Source organism: Cervus canadensis, chromosome 13 (assembly GCF_019320065.1).
Source record: "Cervus canadensis isolate Bull #8, Minnesota chromosome 13, ASM1932006v1, whole genome shotgun sequence".
In the NCBI taxonomy this organism is placed as follows: domain Eukaryota; kingdom Metazoa; phylum Chordata; class Mammalia; order Artiodactyla; family Cervidae; genus Cervus; species Cervus canadensis.
In genome coordinates, this window is record NC_057398.1 from 4,777,965 (window position 1) to 4,793,613 (window position 15,649).

Below are 15,649 nucleotides of genomic sequence, written 5' to 3' on the forward strand. Positions count from 1 at the left end.
TAAAAGGTAAAAATAGAACTACCATATGACCCAGCAATTCCACTGCTGGGATATCCCTGAGAAAACCAGGGATTTAAAAATTTATAACTTAAAATGACACATGTACTCCAATGTTCATTGCAGCACCATTTACAATAGGCCAGACATAGAAGCAACCTAGATATGTATCAGTGGATAAATAGATAAAGAAGATGTGGTACAAAAACACAGTGGAATATTACAGAGTCATAAAAAGAAATGAAATCTAATTACCAATATAATAAACTAGATCTAATGACTAATGTAGGTATGACACACAGGTTTTTACGTGTTTGTGAAATGATATTTTGAGAATGGAGATAAGCATTTTTTATGAAATAAAGTCTCAGAAAACTTCAGAAGTTATGGAGAATATTTTAGAAAGTTAGAATGATGGATGGAAGGAGGCATTGAAGTTGTTACATCTAATTTCTTCCCAAATTTCTTCTTTCTTCTTTGTTTTATAAATAGGACATGTAGCATTTTGATTTTCCAAGTGTTAATGATGTGCTTTTAAGAAGTGATTAGTTGGTCACCTGGATTATAATTGCACCATCCACATAATATTTAACACAAATTCTGATTTACTTGATAAAATGAGAATTGGATGAATAATGAAAAGTTCAGTTTTGTGACTGCATTTTCACCAATGTTTCATTCACAATGAGGATACACCAATTTTCCTTTCTGACAGGTTGTTCGAAATGTATGATTTGGTGTCCTTGGGCGATATCCACGTTTACACGTAAATTCAATAGTGTCATCTGTTCTAGTATAAATTTTTTTATCATCTCTCCATTTTAACTGTATGTTGTGTTGTTTCATCATTTCTTCTGAAATTACACATGGATCTGAAGTTAAAAAGAAACATAGAACATTAAGTAGTATACAAATATTTCCTTCAGGATTTTAGACTTCCAAGAAGAATCTTCTACACTGGTCCAGGATTTCATTCTCAAAATCTTTTCCAAGCCAATTCACTGAAAATCCATTATGTAGATTCCAATTAATGATATAAAAGTGAGGTACTACATTTAATTTATTAAGGGTTATAATGAAGGATTCAAGAAATCAATATCACATTGAGTTTATATTAAATAATCTTTCATTGCTATGATTCCTTGAACAATAATTTTTCAGACTTTATTTTCTCATATATTATTATCTTTTAGTCACACATTCAATGGAATTGTTGTTAATCCATAAAATTTCTATTCTAAACAGCACAATATTATACCAATTACACTGATTTTCCCAGGACCCATGAGAAGGTGAAAATATTACCTAAGCACTTTGGTGGTTCTGACCACTCTCCATTCCGACACACTATGTATCTGTCTCCCTGAAGTACATAGTAGGCCTGGCACTGGTACTCAACAGCCGATCCCGGAGGATACTGTGTTAATGGGAATGAGGTAGTGTCTCCGTTGTCTACTGGCGGAGGAGGCCCACATCTTCCTTGAGGGTCTAAAAACATAATTCGACTTATTGAGAGATCAAAGAAAAACAGAGGTTAAAGAAAACAAATAAAAATATACCACGATATGTGACATCAAGATTTATGATTTCTGATGACAGAAATGATTCGTTTAAGGAATTTTAATCACTTAAACAGAGTCAAATTTTGAGGCCTTCCTTTCACCCCATGTGAAAGCATACATTAGACATTAACAAACATGTCTGCTTTGTGATATTCTGGTACTTAAAAATGTTTTCCTTAATGAACGTATGCTAGAAAGATGGATTGCTACCATAAACAAAGGAAGTTTCTTGGTCTTATGTATTAAGCATACTGCAATGGCTATTGAATCTTTGGTAACTTTTAAAATTGATTTTCATTTTTTTTCCGAGAGAAACATCAACTTCCTAAATAAAATTCAAGGAATTACAAATGTGTATAATGTGAAGGGAATTTCAGGCTTTCTGTCTGGACAAAATGAGAAGGGAACATTTCTGCTTATTTCTTCTGCTACATATTCCCTCTGTTAACTAAAAATACTGAACAGAATTATAAAAACCAACATAAGAGGTTGTGAAGAGTGTAGAAAATAAGTAATTAACCTCCAACTAATAAAAATAAATGAAAAAAAAAAAGTAGATTGTTTTGAGACCTTGGGATTGAAGGAGTTAGGCTGCACTGGTTGGTGGAGCTTTCCCTTTGCTTTGTATGTATCAGGACTGGGCACTGAGATTGCAACCCAGAAATGATCTCACATTCAGGCAAAATTAACAAACGAAAAGGTCACAAGAAGGTTCTGCTTTCTTTAGGCACAGGCCCAGGAAGGGATCAACCTAGCAAGACAGAAACATTTTTTTTTCACAGGACTTAGTCTAAAAAAACACCACAGAGTAAACCTAAGACCAACCTTCTCTTCACTTTGATCAACAAGGGCCAGTTGATGAGTCTAGACTTTTCACCCACACTGGAAGGGAACAAGATGCCTGTCCTTGTGTTTGGACTGCACCCTGGGGGTTTCATGGTCTCCTGGAACCTGGATCTTGCATCTGCCGTAAAGGTACTTTTGTGGATAGATGCTAAATTTTTATTATTGAAAGTGGAATACCAGGAGGAGCATCTTATCCTTTATCTTGCTGACATCACTCTCACCTCTGTGCTATTTTTGTTTGTATTTCATAATTGTTCTCTTCTTTCTGTTTGGAATTTCTTGTTTCTAATAATTTTGTATATTCTCTATTTTATTAATCTCTGCTTAGCAGATTGCTTCTGCTTCCTTTCTTCAATTAATAATTCAATCACATTACAATTTTTTGGACACCTATATGTTTGGTTTGCAAATGTTCATTTTTTTAAAAATTTATTCTATATCGGAGCATAGTTGAGTAAAAATGCCGTTCTAGTTTCAGGTGTTCAGTAATACATATCCGTGTATCGCTTCCTGGAAATTTTCTTTTTATTGCAGTATAGTTGATTTGCAATGTTGTGTTAATTTCAGGTGGAAAGCAAAATGAATCTCTTATACATATATCAACTCTTTTTTAGATTCATTTCCCATAATCACCCAATAAAGGTGATCTTTTAAAATTGTTAAAATCACCTCTATTCAGATTTGAGTTACATACAATAAAATCCACGTGTCAGCCAATGATGTGACAATGTGTAATTGTCACAAACCCAGTCAACTAGAGGCAGTTTGCTTCTCCCCTTACTATTCCGCCGTTCCATTTCTACCCCACCCCTGCCCCACAACTCTCCTCCGCTTGGAAGCCCGTGTTTTCCGTCCCTGTGGAGCAGTGCTGCCTCCCTACAACTTTGTTTATGGATTCATACAGTGTGCGTTCTCTTACATCTGGCTGCTTTATGGCATCAAATGTCAGGCCCCGTCTGCTCTGTGGTGTCTTGCATCATTAGCTCACTCCTTTTCATTGTGAAGCAGGGTAGCTTTATATAAACATAAGTACGTTTATCCATTTTATCCTCTGTTGACTGTCTTTTGAAATGTTTCCCGTTTGTGGCAGTTATAATTGAGCTATTTATGAACATCTGGACTCAAGTCTTTGAGTAAACATGTATTCACTATTTCCTGATGTATAGTTAAAAGTGAAATTGCTGGGCTATCTGATACATGCATGATTAAATCTATAGGAAACTGCCATACTGATATTCAGGGTGATTGTACCATCTTACATTCCCACCAGCAATGTATGAGAGTTCCAGTTGAATCCTTACGAACAAACAGGATAATTGGGTTTTTTTAAACTGAGGTACAATTGGTTTCCAATACTGTGTTAGTCTCAGGAGTATAGCATAGTGATGCAGTACTTTTATAGATTATACTCCCTTATAGTTTAAGACAGAGACTGTAATTCCCTCTGCTATACCATATACCCTTGTGGCATATCAGTTCTATATAATACATGGTAGTTTGTACCCTTAATCCCATACCTCTAACTTGTCCCCCCTATTTCCTTCTGTCTTTTGGTAACTATGATTTTTTTTTCTATATCCGTGAGTCTGTTTCTGTTTTGCATGTACAATCAGTTGTATTATTTTTTAGATTCCATGTATAAATGATATCATAGAATATTCGTCTTTCTGTGTTGAGTGCATTTCACTGAAGATAATATTCTCTGGGTCTATCCATGTTGTTACAGATGGCACTATTTCATTCCTTTTTTGTGGCTGTGTAGTATTCCATTGTATATACACAATGAAAACCACCTGAGTTGGTTGCCAGGGGAGCCAACCTGTGATGAGAAGATTGAAAGTTTCAATTCCACAACCCTGGCCTCCAGGGAGGGAAGAGAGGCTGCAGATTGCATCAACTGCTGATGGGTTAATCAGTTTGCCCCATCATAGAACCTCCATAAGAATAAAAGGATGGGATTCTGATAGATTCCTGGTTGGTGAGCATGTGGGTGCTGGAAGAGGGGCTATTATAAAGGCCTGGAATTTCCACGCCTTCCACACACCTCACCCTGTGCATCTCTTCCATCTGAGTGTTCCTCAGTTATGTTCTTTATATTCTTTAAGCTGGGAATATGGGAAATCAAATGTTTCTTTCAGTTCTGTGAACCACTCTAGCAAATTAATTGAACCTGAAGAAGAGGTCCTGGGAACCTCTAATACATAGCTAGTAGACAAAAGCATAGATGACAAGCTAGACTTGTGACTGACTTGTGAAGTGGGGGGTGGGAGGAAGAAGTCTTGGGGGCCTGAGCTCTTACCTGTGGGAACTGACAGTATTTCCAGGTAGACAGTTTCAGGGAATTGCTTGGTGGTATGGAAAACATGCATCATCGTAATAGGAAAGATCATTAAACAACTGGAATGGCCTATTTCAACAGAATTATAAATAGGCTTATCCTAAGTTGAAGTAAAAGCCACGTGTGGTAACTGAAAAATATTCAATTTGACAAATTTGGTTTTGACATTGAAAAAGGCTAGTTTTCTTTTCCTTTGTTTCCTCCCTATGTATCATTCACTTACTTGCCAAAGGACCTTGTCAGAGTCAGTTGGCTGCCTTTTAAAGTTCCATGAGAGAACCATATTTTGACTTGCTTCTTTTGATGCATTGTTATATTATGTGAAGCTATTAGGATTTACATTAAAATGCTATATATTCAAAAGCAGCACAATATGTATTACCAAGATTTGTTGATTCTGATGAAAATCATTCACTGAAGCAACTATATAATGTGAGAATTATAGTTTTTCACTGTGTTCTTGGCTAGTGTTTGCTATTATTACCTACATTTAATTTATGTAAGTAGATAAAATGATTTTTTAGTGATGACCCAGGTATTTGCAGCTCTACTTAGGCAGAGTTGGAACCTTGAACTGAAAAGGTGATGATAGTAGCAATAGCAATATCACCTGTACTTAATATTGTTATTTCTCTATAAAATATAAATGAATACCAGACTCAAGAACACAGTGTGTTGTTACTCACAGACACGACGGCATTCAGGAGGGGAGGACCAGCCTCTTTCTCCACATGTGATGTTGCTCTGACCATTTGGGAGACTGTAGCCAGCATCACAGACAATGTGAACAGTGTCACCTTCCTGGTGTGTTTGTCCTGAAGACGTAGATTGACCATTTTCCACCCAAGGGAAAAAGCACTGTCCTAAAAGGCAAAAGATGACTGGTACTCATCTTGCAATGAAAGAGTATGACATTTTGCAAAGTTCCAAAGAGAAATCAAGTACAAAAAATTTGCTTCTTAAAAATTAGGCCATGCATGTAAAAAATTAGTATGCCGTGTCATTAATTCCAACTTGTGTAATGAAAACATTTTTCATTTGTGAAGTTACTTTCCACAGACATCTTTTCACAATGACTGTCATAGGTCGTCTTTGCTGGCTCCTCTGGTCTCCATTGCTACGACTGTCCAGACCCCGCGATTCCTTCAGGCACAGCCTCTCCACCCACCGGACACACTGATAATTCATCCCAGTGATGAGGAGGGTGCTTACTCACTGAGGCACTTTGGTGCTGGGGACCATCCTCCCTCTGTACAGTTTATTCGAGTCCAGAGTGATTGTGAAGGAGTCACAAAGCTGTGATCACAGGTGTAGTAGAAATATTTCCCTACATCAGCTGGGAAGATTTTTTTATATTTATTTTCATTATATATGCTTCCATGTTTTATTTCTGGAAAATCACACATTCTTCCTTAAAAAAAATAGTTATCCTACATTAGTGAATAGTTCTATGTATGTTAATAATCCCATTGATGAATTTATTATTATTCTTAGCTTAATTATCCCACTTGTAGTAGTGATAGAGATCTGGGACAGTCTATAACTAATAGGGTGTAAAGGTCCTGGAGAAATACAGAATGTTTATGTTCTTTGGAAGTGTTTCTAATATTGACATTATATAGGCGAAAAGAGGAGAGAGAAAACATAAGTTATTTTCTTTTTCCTTAGAGTATGAGGTAATTTCCCTATAAGTTGACTCTCCATCATGATGACACAATACAGACAATTTCGACAAGTCGCCTATTAAAATATAAAGACACATGAAAGTAGATAAAACATGAAGTTACACTTAAGAGGGAAGCTGAGTGTTCAGATCTGTTTCAACTTACCTTGCCCATGAGCACAGCAAACCCACAGGGTGAGGATGACATTGAGTAGTAACAGCTTGTTAGACATTCTCAAAGGCACGTTCATGCAAATATTCCAGTTGTGTTGTTTGGTCGTTTAGCAGCTCATCAAGTGTGACTCTGAATTTAAGGGGATATCTATCAATGTGATGCTAGTTAAGTGAGGTCACTTAGTATCAAAGTTCAAAGAGCTTTGCCAAATCCCTGAATTCCCGGTAGTCGTTTCAAAACACTTGAATTCATTCCCTGATATGTACTTGTCTGTTGGGAAAGACAGAAGGGAACACCAGAGGACAAGATGGTTGGATGGTATCACCAGCTCAATGGATATGAGTTTGAGTAAGCTCTGGGAATTGGTGAAGAACAGGGAAGTCTGGTGTGCTGCAGTCCATGGAGTCACAAAGAGTCGGACACAACTGAGTGACTGAACAACAACAAATGTACTTGTATGAGTTTGTTTCTTTTTAAGGAGAGTACTAGACTGGCCTCCAAAGTGATATAAAACACTAATTTTTAAATTAAACGCGTCTCAAAAACACCATTTCTTTCTCAGCCAGATGAGTAACCGAGTCCATGTCACTAACACTTTCTCATGGCCTTTACTTACCTTCTCCCAGCTTTGCGTAGGGTAGGGATTTATAAAAATTGATGTGTATTTGAACCTTACTCCACCCTCTATATTTTCTTGTGCTTAGGGAAGCACCAGTTTTTTTGGAACTCACTTGGGATCACACTAATAAGTACAAGAGTTTCAGTGTATTCTGGGCATTAAGTATTTAATGTGCTTTGCATGTGTGCTCCCTTGAGTCTGACTCTTTGTGACCCCACAGACTGTAGCTACTAGGCTTCTCTGTCCGTGGGATTTCCCAGGCAAAGATACTGGAGTGGGTTGCGAAACATTTCCTTTTCCATAACGTACTTTGAGGCACCTTTTAATTTTAAAACATATTTAGATGCACACAGTGATAATCCTCTTTTTATAAGAATATAACTCAAGAATCTTTATCTGTTCTTTCACTAACTTATTAATTGCTTTTATTATTTATTTTGTTTATATGTGTGTATTTATATAGCGAATTATATTTGTCATCATTTAAAGTGCAATTCTTTAGTAGAAGAGAATTTCTATTATCAAGAAATTCTATTATCTAATTACCAAGCAGATAATTAACATGGAAAATATAATACTAGTATAAAGGAGAAGAAAATAGATCAGTCACCAATGTGAGAGAGTTAATGCACTGAAATTATTTATTTCCTTACATAATATTACTATAGTAGTTTCAAAATACTAAATTATTTATTAATGTAATTAAGACTTCCAGAATAGAAAAATAGCTTATAGAAACTAACCCTTCTATAAAGAAATATTATAAACTAATACAAACTACAGCAATGAGTACTTGACAGACTGAAAGAAAGCAGAAAATGTTCAGTGTCCAACCCTTGAAAAAATGGAACCAAACCGAGACCTATATTTACCCACTTTCGGAGAAATTCCCCCAAATCTTCATATTTCTCCTTAAGTTATCTACAAAATCCACATGAGGATTTATGGGGTGAAACTCCAAAACCAGATAAAATAAAATAAAAAGAGAATTACCATATAATAATGAAGAGTGTTTTATAATAATAAATAGTCCAGATGATGTTGAATTCACTAAGGCAAAAGAAAAAAAGCCATTACGATGGTAAGTGGTAAGGGCAGAGTAAAACATAATTATAGCATGTAATGTTTACAAATTAAGGATTCCACCAAAAAAAAAAAAGGCTATTAGACCTATTATATTAAAAAATTCATATAAAAACAAAAATTGAAAAAATATTAAAAGCCACACTGACTTAAAAAAAAAAAAAAGAAATGCATTTAAGAAAATGTTTGAAGAGTGCTACACCGCAAATTGTAAAACAAAGCTGAGGAAAATGTTAAAATGCAAATGAAGGAAGAAGTAGATGATAAACCTGGAATAGAACATTTAGTATCACCAAGATGTCAATTTTCCTCAATTAATTTATGTTTTGAACATGACCCTAGTAAGATTCTTCAATTTGTCCTCCAAAAGTTAATGATATGATTTAAAAATGCATGTGCCAATGGCCAGATCAATCTTGAAGATAAAAGAAGATTCGTAATACCAGCTATGTAGATTTATAATTAAGATATTGTGTTTATCACAGTTTGGTAGTTGGCTAATGATAGTGAAATTGATCAGCAGAAAGAAGAGAGTTCAGAAATACATACCCACCCAGAGATTACGTTTTGTGCACCAATGTAATTAGGCAGGGAAGAGAAGTTTTCCCCAGAAAGGGTGAGGTGACAGTTGTCTTTTGGTTGGTAAACAAAATAGAACCCTTTAAAAACTACTTCTTATTGAAGTATAGTTGGTTTACAGTGTTGTGCTTATTTCTGTTGTATAGTAGAGCAGTTCAGTTATGCATCTATTCCTTTTCACATTCATTTCCGTTGTGGTTTATCTCACAACACTGAATGCAGTTCCCTGCGCCATACAGAACAGTTCTGTTGTTTATCTTTCATACATGTAATAGCTCGTGTCTGCTAATCCCACTCTCCCCATTCTTCCTTCCCCCACACCGTTGGCGACCACGAGTCTGTTCTCCATGTCTGTGAGCCTGTTTCTGTTCCATAAATAGGTTCCTTTGTGTCATAGTTTAGACTCCACTTGTAAGTGATATCATATGGTATTTGTCTTTCTCTATTTGCATAATTAGTATTGAGAGTCCTTTTGATGTGAAACTCAAAAAAACCAGAAAACTTAATTAATTAATTTATTTTCTTTTTCCTTAGGAAAGTATAAGGTAATTTTCCTGTAAGTTTACTTTCCATCATGATGATACGATATAGACAATTTCTACAGAGGCATATGAAAGTAGATAAACATGAAGTTACACTTAGGAGGGTAATCTGAACTGAATGTTCAGATCTGTTTCAACTTTTTCCATGAGCACAGGAAAATCTCACAGGGTGAGGATGACGTTGAGTAGTAACAGTATGTTAGATATTCCCAATGGCATGTTCATATAAATATTCCAGTTGTGTTGTTTGGTTCTTTAGCGGCTTATCAAGTGTGACTGAATTTAGGGGATTTCTGTCAATATGATGCTAGTTAAGTGAGGCCACTTAGTAAATATCAAAGTTCAGAGAGCTTTAAAAACCCCTGATTTCCTAGTAGTGGTTTCACAACAGTTTCTTGAATTCATTCCCTGATATGCACTTTTACAAGTTTGTTTTTTTTTAAAGACAGTAACAGACTGGCTCCAAAAGTGATATAAAAATCTAATTTTTAACTTAAAACTTCTCAAAAATCATTGACATTCTCTCTCAGCCAGGTGAAGCATATATGAATAGCTGATTCCATGTCACTATCACTTTCTCTTGTCCTTTCACCCAGCTTGGCTTGTGGGGGTCTATGGAAACCAACGTGTCTTTGGACCTTACTCCGCCACGTATCCTTTCTTGTGCTTAGAAAGTGAAAGTCACTCAGTCGTGTCTGATTCTTTGAGACCCCATGGACCGTAGCCCACCAGCCTCTGTCCATGGGATTCTCCAGGCAAGAATGCTGGAGTGGATTGCCATTTCTTCCCCAAGGAGATCTTCCTGACCCAGGAATCAAACTCAGGTCTCTCACATTGCAGGCAGATTCTTTAGTGTCTGAGCCACCAGGGAAGCCGGTGCTTAGGGAAGCACCAATTTTTTAAAAAACTCACTTGAGACAACAGTAGTGAGTACAAGAGTTTCAGCATATTACTAACATTAAATATTCTTTAATGTGCTTTGAGGCACCTTTTAACTAATTAATTTATTTATGTATTTATTTTCATTTATTTTTATTAGTTGGAGGCTAATTGCTTTACAATATTGTAGTGGTTTTTGCCATATATTGACATGAATCAGCCATGTGTTTACATGTGTTCCCCATCCCGATCCTCCCTCCCCATCCCATCCCTCTGGGTCTTCTCAGTGCACCAGCCCTGAGCACTTGTCTCATGCATCCAACCTGGGCTGGTGATCTGTTTCACCCTTGATAGTATACTTGTTTCAATGCTATTCTCTCAGAACATCCCACCCTCGCCTTCTCCCACAGAGTCCAAAAGTCTGTTCTGTACATCTGTGTCTCTTTTTCTGTTTTGCATATAGGGTTATCATTACCATCTTTCTAAATTCCATATATATGTGTTAGTATGCTGTAATGATCTTTATCTTTTTGGCTTACTTCACTCTGTATAATGGGCTCCAGTTTCATCCATCTCATTAGAACTGATTCAAATGAATTCTTTTTAATGGCTGAGTAATATTCCATGGTGTATATGTACCATAGCTTCCTTATCCATTCGTCTGCTGATGGGCATCTAGGTTGCTTCCATGTCCTGGCAATTATAAACAGTGCTGCGATGAACATTGGGGTACACGTGTCTCTTTCAGATCTGGTTTCCTCGGCGTGTATGCCCAGAAGTGGGATTGCTGGGTCATATGGCAGTTCTATTTCCAGCTTTTTAAAGAATCTCCACACTGTTCTCCAGAGTGGCTGTACTAGTTTGCATTCCCATCAACAGTGTAAGAGGGTTCCCTTTTCTCCACACCCTCTCCAGCATTTATTGCTTGTAGACTTTTGGATAGTAGCCATTCTGACTGGCATGTAATGGTACCTCATTGTGGTTTTGATTTGCATTTCTCTGATAATGATTGATGTTGAGCATTTTTTCGTGTGTTTGTTAGTCATCTGTATGTCTTCTTTGGAGAAATGTCTGTTTAGTTCTTTGGCCCATTTTTTGATTGGGTCATTTATTTTTCTGGAATTGAGCTTCAGGAGTTGCTTGTGTATTTTTGAGATTAATCCTTTGTCTGTTGCTTCATTTGCTATTATTTTCTCCCATTCTGAAGGCTGTGTTTTCACTTTGCGTATAGTTTCCTTCATTGTGCAAAAGCTTTTCAGTTTCATTAGGTCCCATTTGTTTATTTTTGCTTTTATTGCCAACATTCTGGGAGGTGGGTCATAGAGGGTCCTGCTGTGACTATACTCAGATGCACACAAAGATCCCCTGGAGAGGGGCGTGGCACCCACTCCCGTGTTCTTGCCTGGAGAATCCCCACGGACAGCGGTGCCTGGTGGGCTGCAGTCCATGGGGTCACACAGAGTCGGACACGACTGAGCGACTAAGCACAGCACAGCACAAGAGTGCGTCACTCCCATTCCCACTGGATTCCTGGTACTGTTAATCTTGCCCAAGGAGACACAGCACCATATATCAGATGCTGGCTTAGAGCAGAGGGGAAATGGCCACAACCTGGCTAAGGACTGACACCTTGGAAACTCACGGAAACTGAGTTTTCCAACGGCTCAGCCACTATTCTATCAATCGAACCGCTTCAGGTTGCTGGGGCCTATATATTCATTGCTGCTGCCGCTAAGTCACTTCAGTCGTGTCTGACTCTGTGCGATCCCATAGACAGCAGCCCACCAGGCTCCCCCGTCCCTGGGATTCTCCAGGCAAGAACACTGGAGTGGGTTGCCATTTCCTTCTCCAATGTGTGAAAGTGAAAAGTGAAAGTGAAGCCGCTCAGTCGTGTCCGACTCCCAGCAACTCCATGGACTGCAGCCCACCAGGCTCCTCCATCCATGGGATTTTCCAGGCAAGAGTACTGGAGTGGGGTGCCATTGCCTTCTCCGATATTCACTAGTGAATTCCAAAATTCACTAGGCTACTGCTGCATTTCTTCTGCTGTGACATGAGTTCCTCGATCAGAAGCTTTGTCCTGTGGATCACCGCCGTGTGGAAAGGTCCACAGAGGGTTGTTTTGGCAGCTGCATTGTGCAGGGAAAGCACATCCATGACTGAAGTGTCAGAGGAATCACCTGCCATTGGGGGCGGGGCCTCACCCTGGGATTGTGCCACACCGGAGACTCAGCTGGTCTCTGCTGCCAGCAGATGGGACACTCAGCAGTGGCCCAGGGGATAGGCTTTGTGGAGTGGAAGTCATATTTCTGAGCCCATAAATAACTTCCGTTCTGATCACCATGGCCCATTTGTACGTGAACCCACCAGGACATAACAGCAGTGGCTGGGGACAATCTGCCTGTATCCACCAAACACATCATCTTACCCACTTGACTTTTAAATGTGCCTCTGCTGAAATCAGTCTTTGGTGAGGATCACCTTTTTTACTCATCAGAGAGATCTGTCCACATACATCTTTCCATCTCCTTGTGGCCAATTTTCCAACCATTTTCATTCCAATTCTTGGACCCCATTCTTTCCAACTTTAACTGCAGACATCCTAGTGTGTTTGAAAACATAATTTTCACTGTAATCCAGCTACTGGTAGAATGAAATTCTGGGTTTCCTTTTCAGTGATCTCAGCTCAGTGGGTACAGGAGACAAGGATTTTATTCAAGGATCAGCAGGGAAATTTTAAGGGCATTTGTGCAGCATCTGAACTGTTTGAATTCCCGAGCTCATCTCATTTTTTCTTCACTTTGTCTCTTGCAATGAGGATCAACCAGTTCACCCAATCCTACTCATTAGTTTCACAAAAATGCTCTAAGATATCAAATACTTGTCTCCTATAAATACAATTGGAGGTATCAACTGTTGATATTTTATGTATCTTTATCGTCATAGCACGCCATGGACTATTAGTGTCATCTTCCTCTGGGCAGTGGATGTATTACTGCTGTTAGAAATGTCAGATTTGAGGAGACTTCCCTGGTAGTTCACTGGTTAAGATTTTGCCTTCCAACCCCGGGAGTGTGAGTTTGAGCCTCAGTTGAGGAGCTAAGATCCCACATACCTTGTGACCAAAAAACCAAAATGTAAAACAGAAGAAATATTGTAAAAAACTCCATAAAGACTTTAAAAATGGTCCACATCAAGAAAATATACATTAAAAAAATCAGATTTGAGAATTAATTCCAGAAATTCCAGAGCCAATTTTGAAAAGTTATCCTAAAGGTTTTCTTCCTTTGGGATCTCTCATTACCAAAGTCTATATAAAGAATTAAGAGTTCTTTTTAGAGGAATAGAAGCATATTCTAAATTAGTATAATACACACACACACACACACACACATACACACACACACACACACACACACATGGAGAGACAGAGGGACAAACATACATGGAGAGGTTAAGATTTGTTTTAAGGAATTGGCTCATGTGATTGTGAGACTAGCAAGTCTGAAACATGCAGGGCAGGTAGCAGCATGGAAACCTAGAAAGGGTGTGTGTGTTGCAGTTTGGAGTTTGAAGGCTGTCTGGAGGTAGAGTTCTTTCTTTCTGGAAGGAGCTCAGTGTTTTCTCTTAAAACCTTCAACAGATTGGATGGACACCCACCTTATGGAAGGTACTTTGCTTTGTTCAAAGTCTGTGATTAAATCGTAATCATATCTTTAAGATGCCTTCAGAGAAACATCTAGGTTGATAATTTGACCAAGCACTTAAGTACTGTAGTCTAGCCAAGCTGACACAAAATTAACCACCACACAAAATATTTAAGATGAACTTGGATATTAAGTTCAGGAGATTCGCAAACCAACTATGGAAGATCCACCTGATTTCCTCTTCCTGCCTGTAGTAAAATACATGCGATAAGATGTAAATTGAAGGATGAACTGTCAAGCCAAAAGAAATCAGCATGAGATGATTTGACATTTCCCAGCCTATCCACAGAGTATACTCACCAATCAAGCCCAGAGTGAACCTGGCCAGTCCTTGGCTTAAAAGGTTAGGCACATGACTTGAGATCCAAAAAACTGTCTCAGCCTAAGCCAGAAATAGAGATGCTATTATCCAGGAAAGATCTGTGATGTGCCTGCATAGCTGAGAACTTGCACCTGTTATTGCACAAGAGACTGACAAAGTTTTGAGAATGTTATCCTACTAGAAATGCTTCCAGCCTGAACTGAAAGTAACACGCATCATACAAATAAAGGAAGAACGTCTTCCAAGATAGAGCCCTGCACCCAGAAGTCTGGGCCAACAGGGCCTCTTCCAGTTGAGAAAGGAGGCTCACCTGCCTGGTGGTCCAAAAAGCTAGGGCTGCCCCCCAGTGGCCCAAAGACAGAACATCAACTTCACCATTGAGTGTTCTCTGTTCTTGTAACCTAATGACAATTCTCCTGGTGGATTTTGAGTTTGTGATGTGTTACCCTTTATTCAAAATTTTTCTGTTGGTCCATTCTTGAATGGTAATATCTATCCTATGTCTGTTTTAATTTTGGAAACACATTACTTATTTTCTGGGTTCACAGAGTCACACATGAATAGAAATTTTGCCCAAGAGTGGACCTGTAACTGAGTCTCACTCATGACTTATTTAGAAGATATTTAAGTAAAATTTGGGCCTTAGAGTTGATGCTGGAATGGATTAAAACTTTGAGGGCTGTTGGAAGTGGGTGAATATATTTTACATGTGGGAAAGGTAGGAATTTGTGTGCCACAATGTGAACTGTTATGTCATGATTTTTAGAAATGAAAAATGTTTATATCAACTGATTAAAGCTAACTATGCTGTTTGTAATATATGAACATAAAAATCACATTTTAGACTTTAGTGGTTTAATGTTTCAAAAACTCTATACCAGCAAAATCATGAAAATGTTATTAGATCTGAAGATCATTACAAAAGAGGGCTCTAGAATTCCCAACACATGTTATCTTACTTTGTATGTGTGTTCAGTTGCTCAGTCATGTCTGACTCTTTGGGGCCCCATGGGCTGTAGCCCACCAGGCTCTCTGTCCATGAAATTTCCCAGGCAAGAATACTGGAGTGGGTTGTCATTTCCTACTCCAGACCATCTTCCCGACCCAGAGATTGAACCCTTATCTCCTGCATCTCTGCATTGCAGGTAGATTCTTAACCACTGAGTCACCAAGGAATATATACCCTTACTTTGTATATGTCTTTATGATAAAATAACATATTCTATGTTTCAAAGGTGATACACGTTAAAGACAGAAAAATTCAAGAATGCATGTATGCAAAAAGGAGTTAAACACCACATTTTACCCCATTATCTCTAAATTCAGCTATAGTTATT

General features: G+C 38.0%; 1 protein-coding gene across 1 annotated transcript; it reads right to left on the reverse strand.

Annotated features, from left to right (window-relative positions):
* Window positions 1-300: 300 nt before the first annotated feature.
* Window positions 301-6,709, reverse strand: LOC122452103 (complement factor H-related protein 2-like). Its single transcript, XM_043485471.1, has 5 exons — window positions 6,573-6,709; window positions 5,960-6,154; window positions 5,430-5,606; window positions 1,303-1,485; window positions 301-869 (listed from the first exon to the last, which is right to left on the reverse strand). The coding sequence occupies exons 1-5, from the start codon at window positions 6,655-6,657 to the stop codon at window positions 673-675; spliced, it is 837 nt and encodes a 278-aa protein (XP_043341406.1). The 5' UTR covers window positions 6,658-6,709; the 3' UTR covers window positions 301-672.
* Window positions 6,710-15,649: the final 8,940 nt, after the last annotated feature.